Here is a 13,619-nt window from a genome sequence, read left to right on the forward strand (position 1 = left end):
TCATCCCGTCTTTCCACACACCTTACATATTAGTGCACATGCCTGTTATCAGGGAAGGATGCCCATTGTCTGTCCAGATGAGTAATAGTCTGATGGGGAGTGTAGAAATGTGTCACGCTTAAAGAATGTAGACTTCAGACCTCTCCTGTTGGTGGTATTTCTTTCTTCTCCAAAGACATCCAAACATGTGCATGAATATGCACACGTGTTCACATAAGTGATTCGTAGCAGTGCTAGCCCACCACACACACTATATGTAGGGTTGTAGGATATAAGATGTTGTAGGTTGTTTGACATTAATGATACAGTATGTGTTCCTTTTTTCTTTTTTTTTGCAGCTGAGATATCAGCATGGCTTGACCACCCCAGACCTGCAGCAGACACTACCCAACTTGAAGAACTTCCTGGAACATGGCCTGCTGGTCCGATGGTAAGAATATTATCAGATATTTCTTCAGAAGTTACTGATGCTAGAAACAAAATGATCAGTCACTCTTTGAAATAATACAAATAGTTAACATTTTACAAATCATTTCATTATTTATATGTCATCATTTCACTTATTACAATCCCTATTACATTCATCAAAACAGAAGGTCCATCCATCGTCAACCGCTTATCCTGCGAACAGGGTCGCGGGGTCAAAACAGAAGTTATTCCTTGAATTTATTTATATATTATTATTATTATATACCGCACAGCAAGAAGGTCGTGGGTCCAAACCCCGGTTGCCCCGGCCTTTCTGTGTGGAGTTTGCATGTTCTCCCCGTGTCTGCGTGGGTTCTCTCTGGGTGCTCCGGCTTCCTCCCACTGTCCAAAGACATGCGGAATAGGTTGATTGGTGACTAGTGATGTGTGATACCACTTAATTTCTATACGATCCAATACCAAGTAATACCCAGGCTGGTATTGCTGATACTGATACCAATACTTTTTACATATTTTATTTCTATTTTAATGTGACCATAATGACAAGACATCAAACTACTGTCATATTCTTTAATTATAATAAAAATATCCTGCTCAGAACTGCCGCTTCATAACATCATCCTATTATTGTGAGAGACTTAATCTTAGATGTTTAGCGAACTTTGCAGTGTTGCCAAAAAGTTCACTGTCTTTGCACACACATCACACAGAGCAACATTATTACCTTCACAGCTAAAATACAGCCAGACGGGCCAGAGTCAGTATTCAGTCGCGGGAAATGTCAAAGGCTGCAGCGGCTCACTTCAAAGAAGCTCCGTCACAAAGCCGTAGCTCAAGCATGACTTTGACAGGCAGAAGGAAAAGTAGTTCCTGTCAACTGAGTAGCCTATAATTACACCATCCTGGTGACAGTAAGATACTTTCGCCCGATGTCAGCTGGGATTGGCTCCAGCTCCCTGCGACCCTGTACACAGGATAAGCGGTTGACGATGGATTTCCTTGTTTCATGAATTTCTTGTATAGGCAAAGCGTTCCGTTAAACCATGGCTCCATTTATTACAGTATATTTCAGTGCACTTGTTTCCAATTTAATGTATTGGCCCAATTATAAGACAACCCATCCTTTGTCAACACTTGTTTTTGAAAATCAACTTTAAAGTACTTTTCATACTAGTCCTGTTAGGAATTTTCCTCCAAGATCCTCTTAGTCCAATGGGAGTCCTCATTATGAAGCCCTTTCTCCTCATTATGAAGCCCTTTCTCTTGTAAACTGAAACATGAATTACTTCCATAACTCACTATCTGAGGAATGACTTTCTTGGGCAGTATAATTTTTTTAGGCTCCTCCTGACACTGTTGGCAGCTTGTCAGATTATTTGGTCTTTTTCTGCAGTAAAAGCATTAGAAGAGGGGTTCAACTTCTTTACATTTGCCATTGGAAAATCCTGTATTTTCAACAGCGATTAACTAACTCTGAAATACTCATTATAAACAGACTTGAAGAAACTCACTTACCTAGCAATGTTCAGGCTGCAAACAACCCAGAATGCAACACTTTATATACTGTAGGATCAAGTGTCTTTCATTCTATGACTGAATGCAACAATTAATTGTGCCCTGTTTGAATTGTCAACATACATTCGATTTTTGGCGGTATCCCATAACTTGAAAATCCACCTACTTGCTCTTTATATAACTCTACAGGAATGTATTACTTTTTATCATTGCAGTTTATTGTTTTCATTAACAATGTTCTCATACATTTATAGCAAAAGTTGTAGCTGCTGTTTTGACAAAAGAATGTTGGTCTGACACAGCACAGTGTCGTCTGAAATCATATGGATGTATTAGGTAAAAGTTAAGAGTGTTATACACCCCACCTTTGTAAAGATGCACATCATCAATTTAAAAACGCCGTATTTGATGAGATTTACAGCAGCCACTTTGTCCCGGTGAAGTGGAATGCTTAGATCCTCGCCTTTCTCCTTCTACAGTCTTATGGCCTGTTAGTAACCCTTCACTAAAACTGAGATTTGGTCTGTGTCAGACTTCAGCTCCCCTGCCCTATAAAAAAGAAAGCTGTCTTTGATCTCTCCACTCCTCTCCCAGGGTCAGCAGAGGGGAAAATGTGTATTACACACATTAATTGAATAATCTTTTGTTTTGAAAGGAAAGAAGCCATGAAAAGCTTGAGTTCTCAAACTGGCCCTCTACCGCCCCCATCCTTAATGGGAAGTGGAAGGGCCCAAAGATAGATGAGATCAAAGCATGGGCCCCCTAACCCTGAAGCTGTGTGTGTGTGTACAAATGTGTGTACGCATGCATGGACGTTTTTAAAGAAGTGGAGGTGGAAGTGTAACAGTTCTACAGTGGCTTGCCACAGCCACACTTCTGTATAACAATGAGACCACAGGGACAGGATCAAAAGCTGTCCTGTACTGACTCAGAAGTCATCAGCTGAGTATGAAGCAACTGCCTTTTTCATCATATCATGCAGCCATAAGCTCCTAAAACGAGAGATCAGTCATACGATCTAAGGCAATATATTAACACCGTAAAGGAATAGTTCTAACATTGAGAGAAAAGAGGTTTTTTCTTCTTGCCAGAATTGGATAAGAAGACTGACAACACCCTCATTTCTATATGGTAAATAAGAAGCAGCCAGGAGCTGATTAACTTAGCTTTGCAGAAAGACTGGAAGCAGGGGAAACACTTAGCCTGGCTCATGGTTTTTACATTTCAGTTTATGTGCAAACAATATTTAACTAGTTAATTTGTACACTTTAGCTTTCAACCATTATTTCTTTGCATCGTAAATCATCTCCAACAAAACATATTTTCATTTGTTTTTGCTATTAAGCAACTTTTAACTATGTTGCAACTCATCAATACTTACTTACAGTACAGGACAGTACAGCACATTGTGATATTGTCTTTGTATTTTTAAGTTATCAGTATGTCCCTTTACTGAAAAGCAACACTCAAGACAAACAAGACATACTGTACTGAAAGTAGCTCCATAACGTTGCAAAGGAGGAAAAGGATCAATTTGCAAAATGGTATAATTAAACAAAAAAGAGCAGGATGGGAAAATAATATCACACTTGACAAAAAAATAAAAATACCATGCATTCTTCTTTTACATTTTTTCCCCACCTGCTCTAAAACTCTTGCACAGTGCTAAAAACATTTAAAATGTATGCAAACATTTAAGCAGAGTTACAGTGGTTAAACACTTCCTCTCATCATAAAACCATTCTTCAGGCTACTTAACTTAAACCCGCAGTGAGGATCAGGAGGTGACTGTTTCCCAAAGCCCTGTAATAGGTATAAGGATATGCACTGATTTTTCATCACACACTGCTCTTTCCTTAACAATATCAGTTCCAGTTTCCTTTCCCCCTGGTTTGAAAAAGCATAACTTCAGATACAATTTCAAGCACTGGGAACCAGTTTATGAAATATGGATTTCTAAAAAAAAAAAAGCTACATGGCAGCTGCATGTAATTATCCTATAGACTGTGAGAGAGAGGCTGATGTTCTTCCTCTGGTCCTCCTTGCCACCTATTTCTTCCTTCCACGCATCCAGCCAAGGATGATGTGATGAAGGATATGACCGAGGGCACTGTTTCCAGAACAAATTTGGAAACAGTCCCTCCCTCCATGTAGAACTAATACACCATGTATCCAGTCTACAGGGAGAGCCTTTCCTAAAGTGCCAGGACCCACATCATGCCGGGTTCATCTATGGCATTTCATACAGACCGGACGGAAAAACTGATGTATGAATCTGCAACAGTGTACTGCACAGTATGTAATTTTTGTACAGTGGGCTTATATGCTGCTGATGAGCTGCTGATATCTTTATACATTTCCAAACAGTACTGTCTCAGAAACACACCATAACATGTCATAATATACAGTCTAGCTCTTGTGAAAAATGGGCACTATAGATTTTTAAAATCTTGCTGAAGGATAAGAAACGGCGTAAAAATGGGGAATCTATTACCAAGAGGCAGACAGAGACAGTACCAGAAACCCATTCTTTGTAAACTGTACAGTCTAAGGAGATCAAAGCAAACGCGTTCAACATGCTCCCATTTGCCGCTCCACATCCGCTGAGGGCCTGGCAGAGGTTCACAGGGCCCTAATCCCACTCCTGTTCCTGGAAGCAGGGGTACGCACACGAGGGAGGCAAGGTGTGGCAGAGCGCCTGGCCAGGCAGATTCAGCACTGCAGCTAGAGGATGTGAACCTCCCCAAAGTGAGTGAAAAGTTAGCAAAACCACGGTAGTCCCCTTGTGTTCCATGATGTAGGCAAAGGGTTGCGATATTATGACAGCTGCAGTTTTGTCAATGAAAGATAAAATAAAATGTATTTGTCCAAAATAAGCATTTGCAAGGTACATTAAGCCTGACAGGTGGCCTATAGATTTACTCTTTTTATAATAATGGATGATGATTTGGAAGGATAAATCAAGAATATTTCCTTTTTCTCTGTTCATGTGATATGCTGGAAAGGTACAGTGGTTCTCCAAACCACTTCCTCCATACCCTTTGGGAAAAATGCCATTTCAATTCAATTTGGTTTACAGCATTATTCTAACCCAACCATGTGTTTACGTTTAATTTCTTTTTCAATATTTTTGAAATTATGCTTTTAAATCCTCTAAAATAAAAAAGTAAAAATGTCATAGATGTTATTAGAACATCCAGTACAGTTTTACCCCGGTTTTATAGCTGATTTGTTGTAGTAGTCTTTAGTAGGAACTTAGTAGGATCTTTGTGTCCAGTTAACTAACTTGGTACACAGAGGAAGGGAGCAGACAATGCACTTACATTGATCACGAGGAGTGAAGTTTACTGTACACACATTTATTTCTTAGTTCGGAGACCGTGCACATTAATAAACATTGTTGTAAATACGCCAAAGTTAGCCAAAAGGAGTTTTTTTTCCCGTCTGTTGTCCCTAGACAGATGTTACAAAGTAATCAATAAAACAATATAAGATTGAAATTACAAAAGTTATAGAAATAATTTATAAGCCTGCAGAGCAATAATAAAAAGAAAAGAGTAGTGGCGGGTAACACGCATGATTCAAGTTCAGTCAAGAAGAGTCGACTCGCATTTTGTCAGTCGAATCAGTGCACGTTTGTGTTTCATGTTTTTAGCAGTAAAAAACAGTCTTATATAATGCATTGAAATGGGGAATATTCATGTCAGTAGAAATATGAATTAAATGCACAATTGAGCGGTGGGAGGGTGTTGCACATGTTGCGCTGTCGTCATTCCCTGTCTTCAAAGGCCAGACGGTCAATAAGTCATGTCCCGTTAACGGAAAACGAAAACTTAACTTCCACCATAGTGAATATCAAATTTTTACTAATGTTTATTGTTGCAGTTTCACAGGGATTTCCCTAAACCACATCACACAACCGAATCTTATCTGCCGTTTATATTTGTTTTGGCATGTGTGAAGCCTGTCAGAGGATTGGACTGTGGAATCGTCTGGCATACTGAATTCCTGAGTCGGACTGAAATATGCCAGGTTTGACATCAGTAGTAAAAAGGAAGAGAGCAGGCAAAACGCTTTGGAGGGGTTAAGGCTATTTCTGTCTCGGCATGTCAAGTCGTCTGCTTGATGATTTAGGCAGAAGCCTCTTAGCAGAATTTACAGTGTGCAGTGAAGTTGTTGTCAGGATAATGCAAGAGAGACTGGGGCCCAGTGAAACTTAGTGTCTTACTATAGGTGGGTTGCCTGGGCTACCAGTGGAGGAAACCTATCACTACATCAGGCCATTCCCCATCAGTATGGTATGTTGAGCAGCTATCACTTCACTTTGCTTGTCATCCATGCTGCACAGAAATCCCAGAAGTCCCATCTTTATTAATAATGTGCATACAGGGGGACATTTTCTCAGATGAGTGGCAAAACCATAAATGTTAACCTCATGGTGGTTCCCAAGGAAATACCCAGACCACCAAAGAAATCAGGATTCATCCTCTGGAGACCGTGAATATATGTCCCAAATATAGTGGCAATCTGTCCAATAGTTTTTGAGATTTCAGTCTGGGCCGACCGACAGACAGACATTGTCATCCCTAGAATTTCATTCCACCTCTCTTCAAAACGCAGTTTAACAACTATTTGTAAGAATGATTTATGCAAGGAGAATGACATTTTAGAACCGGGACAGAGTAAATGTTTATAAAGAGTATGAAACATCTCACGCAGTGCACCAAGAATGTCAACAAGAGGCACAGTTAGCTCATGCAAGTATTGGGCCGTATCCTCTAAGAACAACGCTGTATGAGTTCCAGCTTTTCCAAATAACTTCAGGAAGTCTTTTTCAGCAGTTCTGTCTTCCCAGCACCCTTAATCGGCACACATGCTCACAGTGGCCATACTGTACTGTGTAGTCTAATTGCTCACATTAAAACATGTCATCAGTTAAAATGTTTCATGAAAATATGTTATGACTGGCCAGAGGTTTGCTTGGCTGAAGTCCTCACTGACACACCCAGTCTCCACTGTTACTAATACACTGCTGCACAATTTGACACAAATAATAGAACAAATGTAGGCCTAACCTAGAAACAGAGTGGAACAAAATAACACGGTCCAAATACAAAATTCCTCATTAACCAAAAGACCGGTGTGATGGCCATGTGATTTTTATGCCAGTGTCAGTAATACATTTGTTTGTGGCGTAGATGGCCAGCTAAAATCAGCAGATTATATGAGAGCCAGCTGGAGGAAGGAATGGAAGAAATTGGCTGAGGATAATTAAAATCAAAGTCATCTAATCAGCCATTGCCCTAAGGACATCACTCAGTCAAGCTAAAAAAGGTGATAGTCACTTATTAGCTTGTTATAAATGATGCATGGAAACCTTAAACTTTTCGTCCTGCGCAGGTTGTCTCCGGTTTCCAAATCTGTATTGTGTTTCAAAGAGTCTGAACCACATTTTCCACTTACTGAAATTATAATTGACTTCTCTTGACATCTGTCTTTATTCTTATGAGGTTTTGAATTTTGGAACTGGTTTCCAACAAGCCCATGATGGTTTCATTTGGAAAGTCACAGATAAATGTTTGAGATGGCAAATCATTCAGCTTCTCTCTGGACATTCTTTTTCAACTGTCTTTCCAGAAAATGAGGTGTTAAAGAGTACATAGTTTCCATTTTGCCCAAAAATGCTTTTCTGCAGAATTAACCATTTGCTTGTTAGGGGGGCAAGCTAAAGCCAGTTGTATTAAATGATGTGTTTTGACAGACAGTTACTGCCAAGTAAAACACAGTCCATCTCCAGTTCTCCCCACTTAATAGGAACAACCTCACAGGATCAGGTCATTACCCTATGCCTTCATTTACTTAACCCTGACCTTGGTTGACTATTCAACATGCATGCCTCCTATTAGCTATTATGTGTAGTTTTCAGTGGCCTCTAGCGGTGAGGTTTCACATTTCAGCCACTACCTTCCCAAGCTTGTGTTTGTGTGCGTCCTTGAACTACTGAGCAAGTCAAAAGAGAGACCGACACACCAGAGACGGCATCACACAAATGCTGGAAACTCATTGACGTTGAACTTAATGTTGAACTAATCCATGCTTGTTGCATGATAACGTTACATTAACGGCATTTAGCTTTTCGATAATTATTTGTGGATCTTTCATTGGAGACGCTCAGCAATGTCAGCATAGCAAAATTTTTTGAATGGTTACAAAAACGGTTAGTAAACTAGACTGAATATCATAAATTATATTGTTACCACACTTTAGTATAACAGACCGCAGTAAGCAACATTACTGTAATGAAGGGGTCTTCCACTGTGGTGTTGTCCTGCACCGTTATGTTGTATTATTGTATATTATGTGGGTCACAGAAGTTATGGCAACTGAGACGGCAAAGAAGCTATGTACCTGAGTATCTGTAAAACGACAATTAATCTAGATCGATACGAAGCAAACAACACCAAATCCATGCTAATGTAGCTGGCTGCCCCTGCCTTGCATCACTTTAGGCTAGTATAAACAAGCAGTTCCACATTTGCTTTGTACCTTTACATCATGTCTTGTAGGCTAAAATAAACACTTTGACATAAAACTGGTACCACCATTAGCTGGTGAAATCATGTGGAAAAGCTATACCACTATAGAATTTTGGAACGGATAATGTTAGCAATTGTTCGGCTTTAGCCGGCAACTAAAGCGCAAAATCATAATATATTTCACACGCAGTAATTTTAGTTTTCCTATCCAATAGGATTAAAGCCAACTCTGGGTTGGTTTTAATATCCAAAACAAAGCAGTGTCTGCTTAGTGGCTGCTTCAAGGGATAGAGAAAGCAAGTGAATGGGTAATTGTTATGTGAGGTTAAAACCCGTTAAAAAATACGCAATAAAAAAGTGATTCATTGATAAGTGATTTCATTAAAAAACTACATATTGCCCATTTAATGTTAGCCATGAGGTCCAGTATTTACAGGTTGTTACCATAAGCGGTTATAAACAGTACCTTCAGACTACGAATGTTTCTCATTTACTGTATCATAGGCACTTTAAAGTTTGACAAGTTTCTCTTAAAACTAGACAGGCTTCTACACTCTGGTCCTGCCTGTGAACCCTGTCAGGACCACCTCAGCAGGGTGCCTGCATGGCTCAAGGTCAGGGACCTTTTTATAAGCTGTCATGTGCTTAGTGGTGAATCTGTCTGTCAGACAGCGAACTAGACCACAATAAATAAATATGTCCACCAGTGCTATCATCAATATCAATTTTATTTATTCATCACTGATGTCGTGCCACTCTTACAAAGAAGGCAAAGCGACAGGAGAAGATTTATAAGGACTATCTATTATGATTGCATATCCAACTGAACAAGCAGACATTTGTCCTCAACTCTTCAACCAACACGTGTGAATCTCTAGAGCGCACATGGAGGCCCTGCTTCACCTTTGATCCCAACAGTACAGTGCCTCTGCTCTTGAGATAGCGGAGAGGTCATGTTAAGCAGACCTCTAAGTAGTCCAGTGATCTTAGCCTTGACTATCGGAAGAGGCGGTGAGGCCCCCATTTAAGTAAATTTATGACTTCAGTACTGGGGCGGGGTGGGGTGTCCCAGATCCCAAGTCTGTTATCTGTTATAGAGAAAAATCTCTGACCTACTTGGGTGGACGCCTGCTGCGGGTTTCCAGTCAGCAGAATGTGAGTGTAGTCTCACAGGCAGCATACATGTTGCAAAGAGCTGCAGCTGTCTTTCTCCTGGATCAGGAGAAAGGAGTTGGGTGATTTGGGTGGAGGGGTGTTAAAGAGATTAATGGAGAACCAGATCCAAATAGTCCCTGGTTGTCTCATTTGACCCCTCAGGACCTCCCACTCTCTTATGTTGGGTGTAGAGATTGTTGCTTTCTGTAGTCAATCAAATACATGATCAAGAACTAGTTCATTTAGTGTCTTTCTCTTTGTTCCTCCCAGTGACCGACACCATGTCTCCAGCTCAATCCCAGTGCCGACCAAGTCTCAGCTTGGTGTGTCCGCTGCCTCGGATATAGGCTACCCCTGCCACGCCAGCTCCCCAGACCGAGCCCTGAGGAAAAGGGCGAGCTCAGAGGCCGATAAGCTCAGGTACAAGCCAACTCCTCCACCCAGCTACAACACAGCCATGGGTGAAGAGCAGCCCCCGGTCGGCCTGGCACCGCCCTCGCCTTCACCCAAACACCTGTCCTCCTCCCTTGATGCTGGCATGGCCTCACTTAACCTGGCCAAGACTACGGAGGCCAAAGAGGGGGGAGAGCAGAAAGAAGAGAAGGAGGAGGTGGAGAGACGCAGAAGCATTGAGACTGAAGTAGATAAAGAAGAAGAGACTGAAGAGCAACCACCCAGTAGCACAGTTGCGCCCAGCCCTTTGACAGTGCAGGACACTAGCGAGGAAACGGTGGCAACTAGTCAGCACACAGGCGCCATGAACGGCTCTTTGGTACCAGGACATGCGCCTGTTAGCCTGGTCCCAGAGCTGCACTGCTCTGTGGAGCAAGCTGAGGAGATCATGGGCACAGAGGCTACTGCTTTAGGCCTGGGGTTGGGGTTGGGATTAGGGCTAGCAGATGAGGCTCGGCTGGAAGACTACCGCTGCATCCCTGTGGACCACGCAGTAGCTGTGGAGTGTGATGAACAGGTGCTGGGTGAGCTGGACGTCGCTGGCTTTGAGGAGTTCTCCAGGCGCATCTATGCACTAAATGAGAACATGTCCAGCTTCCGCAGACCGCGCAAGAACTCTGATAAGTGAGGCAGAGGACCTAAGGAGAAAGGGAGGCATGAAAAAAACTTGCACAGGGGGTTTGGACAAATACAAGGCAGGGCCACTCCCTTATCACAGCATCAAAAATCATAGGAGCTGTTCTGGAATAACGACCAATTTGCACTTATTGTAAACATTTCCATAGTTTTAAATGAAATGCAGTTAAAAGTGCAAGTATTGGGACAGTAAGCTTAACTTTTATTTTTGATGCCAACATTTATAAAAAAAATTAACATTGGATGGAACAATGAACCATTATTCAGACAAATAATTTGGCCTCATTTGCTGTCCGTTATTGTTATTCATCTTAACTTCATGATCTTCTCTGGACTGCATTTAAGATTCACATCCACACATAGACTGCAGCCTCAGTAAATCATGGTATAAAAATGTTTTGATGCAGCAGCTCCAAATCTGTTTTTCCAGCAATCGCGTTAACAAGAGAAGCTTCTGCTCGCTTCCTCACTTGAGTTTTTTTGGGACATTTTATGAATTATAGAATCATTAACATGAACAACAGACACACAAGAAGAATGGTTGCAACTGGAAGTGAATCATCTTGTATCACGCTGTCCCAGTACTTACACCTTTGACTGTACAAGCAACTGTTCAGACAGTTCCCAGAGCCTTCATTCAGGGTACATGGCAGTGGGTGTGTGCAGGAGGGAGAACACGACATGTATGCGTGTGCCTCGGGGCTTCACATTAGCATGCAACCACAGTCTGGTTTCAAGTAATCCCACCAGTGACCTTTGAAGACGGCAGGACTTTGCTACTACAAAACGAGGTGGGAACTGGAACCAGTAGCCCCATCGGAGACTCCCTAACTGTGACACACAGCATCTTCTCTCCTTGAACAACCTACCCGTCAGTCTCCACACGGGGTCGAGTTTCTCCGTCAGGTCTTAAGATGAGGAACACAAGAGTGGCAAGTTGGAGCTTACAGCACATGGCAGGGATACGGTGCAATTGATTTTCTGTCCATCCTCATGTCCTCTATTTTCTCTTTTTAATTTGTTAAATTTTAATGTACCCTATCAATGTTAACATCAGTGTTATGTTAAGTCCACTGATTCTCATATTAAGTAGACAAAAAAAAATAGATTGTGTGTTCTGTTGGAATGTCTCACTCAGGCTCTACTGTAAGTGTTAACAGCAAACCCCTATTGTCTGTGATTTTGTCCTGTGTCTCCATGTTCTGGATGCTTTCTTGCACTGGTATTCAATTATTGCATTATTTATGTCTCTCAACAATTGTGCGTGCTTTGTTTTAAAGGAAATCAATATTTAGTTTTATTTTCCCCACTCATATGTGATGTCGCTCATTAATATTGTCAAATGTTAGACTGATATCATTACCAGTGTCTGGGTCCTGATGTGGACAGCTGCTTTGCATCGCCCGCTGTGACAAAGATGGACTCTCCACCCGCAGCCCACTTTGTGTTTCTGATCCAGTACTGTTGTTGCTGACTGTTGAGAAGTAATGTATTTAAAACTAAAAGATGACAATGTTAGATCATTTCCATAAACTGCTATACAGTTCAGTAAGTGACCATGTACATAAACTTTTGTATGGAGGGTTTTTTTTGTTATTAAAGGCTTGCAGTCCAATGGCATGGATGTGTGTAGCCCCCTTTAAGAGTGGTCTGGCTGCATTGGTATTGGCGTGGGTGTGCTCAAGTTTGAAGGCGAGGTCTCTAAACCTTAGTATAGGACAAAACATTTTGACCTTATGATGGCTCTAGTGGAAAAGTTCACCAAAGTTATTGCAATTCATGTATTTGTACAGCAAATTTCACGGCAATCCAACCAAAAGTACCGGCATGGCCTCGCTTATGCTGGCCAATACTACGGACGCCAACGAGACGGAGGGTAAGGAGACCACAGTGGCGGTGGATTGACAGATTGAAGTCGATGAAGAGACTAAAGAGCTACCACCCAGTAGCACAGTTGCGCCCAGCTCTTCTTCTGTGCAGGACACTGCTGTAGGCCTGGGTTTGGGCTAGCAGATGAGACCCGGCTGCAAGACTAAGCCATAGCTGTGCTACATGAAGCGTTTCTGTGATTCATCGTCTGGGCAGCATGGAGACCTGTACCATATTAATATATAAATTCATAAATCCATCCAACAATTATCTATCCATAGATCTACACCACTACCATGGCTAAAAATCATTAACGAGTCATTAACGAACATTATAATGGTATAATTGAAGAGTACTCAGAGACAAAAACAATAAGGATATTTTTACCATTGGAATATGAAGAAGGGAATAATCAGACATCCCTCTTTCTAGATTCATTTTCATTTCTTTGCCAGATCTTCTGAAAACCTTCTCAGTGTATGAGAAACCTTAAGCCCATTCGGACCATCAGTCAACAGCAGGTATTCCCACACAGGTTACCTAGCAGAAGTAGTAACTGCAGTGTTTTTTTTGTATTTTGGCTAGTGATTTATTTGTTTTATTCATCTGGCCAGATGAAACTTGAATGATCCTCATAGGAAAACTGGTTTATTTCAGATTCCTAAGATCCCCAGTAGATGTCGGTTGGCCAAAACAATGTGAGCACCACAGACCTTACATACATGTACACATGTGGCTGCGCATGTAAGTAACCTTTAAAGTGCCTTCAGTACTTGAAGTAAGCCCTTTTCTAATGAAATAAGCACTCTGTATTCCTTTACCTCATTATGCACTTCAATGAGCATAATCCAACTTTTCTCATGATATTATCGTGTCACTTGGTTGTCAGGGCTCCAGGTAATGTATCAATTTGTTCACAATAAGCACCGGAAAACAGTAACTTAAAGCATTTGAAGCATACTGTGATCTCCTCTTGGTTGTTTCCGGCAGATTATGGCTGGCTACTATCAATATAATTTAGCCCAT

At 41.3% G+C, this 13,619-nt stretch overlaps 1 protein-coding gene across 1 annotated transcript in view; it reads left to right on the forward strand.

The window, feature by feature from the left end:
- uvrag (UV radiation resistance associated gene) overlaps window positions 1-12,367 on the forward strand; it is a 95,865-nt gene extending 83,498 nt beyond the window's left edge. Inside the window, exons 14-15 of the mRNA XM_046040146.1 lie at window positions 339-430; window positions 9,906-12,367. Coding sequence (XP_045896102.1) covers window positions 339-430; window positions 9,906-10,716 — 903 coding nt within the window. The 3' untranslated portion in view covers window positions 10,717-12,367. The remainder of the gene's footprint in view (window positions 1-338; window positions 431-9,905) is intronic.
- The last annotated feature ends 1,252 nt before the right edge of the window (window positions 12,368-13,619 follow it).

The sequence above is a fragment of the Micropterus dolomieu genome, linkage group LG23 (assembly GCF_021292245.1).
Source record: "Micropterus dolomieu isolate WLL.071019.BEF.003 ecotype Adirondacks linkage group LG23, ASM2129224v1, whole genome shotgun sequence".
Classification (NCBI taxonomy): Eukaryota; Metazoa; Chordata; class Actinopteri; order Centrarchiformes; family Centrarchidae; genus Micropterus; species Micropterus dolomieu.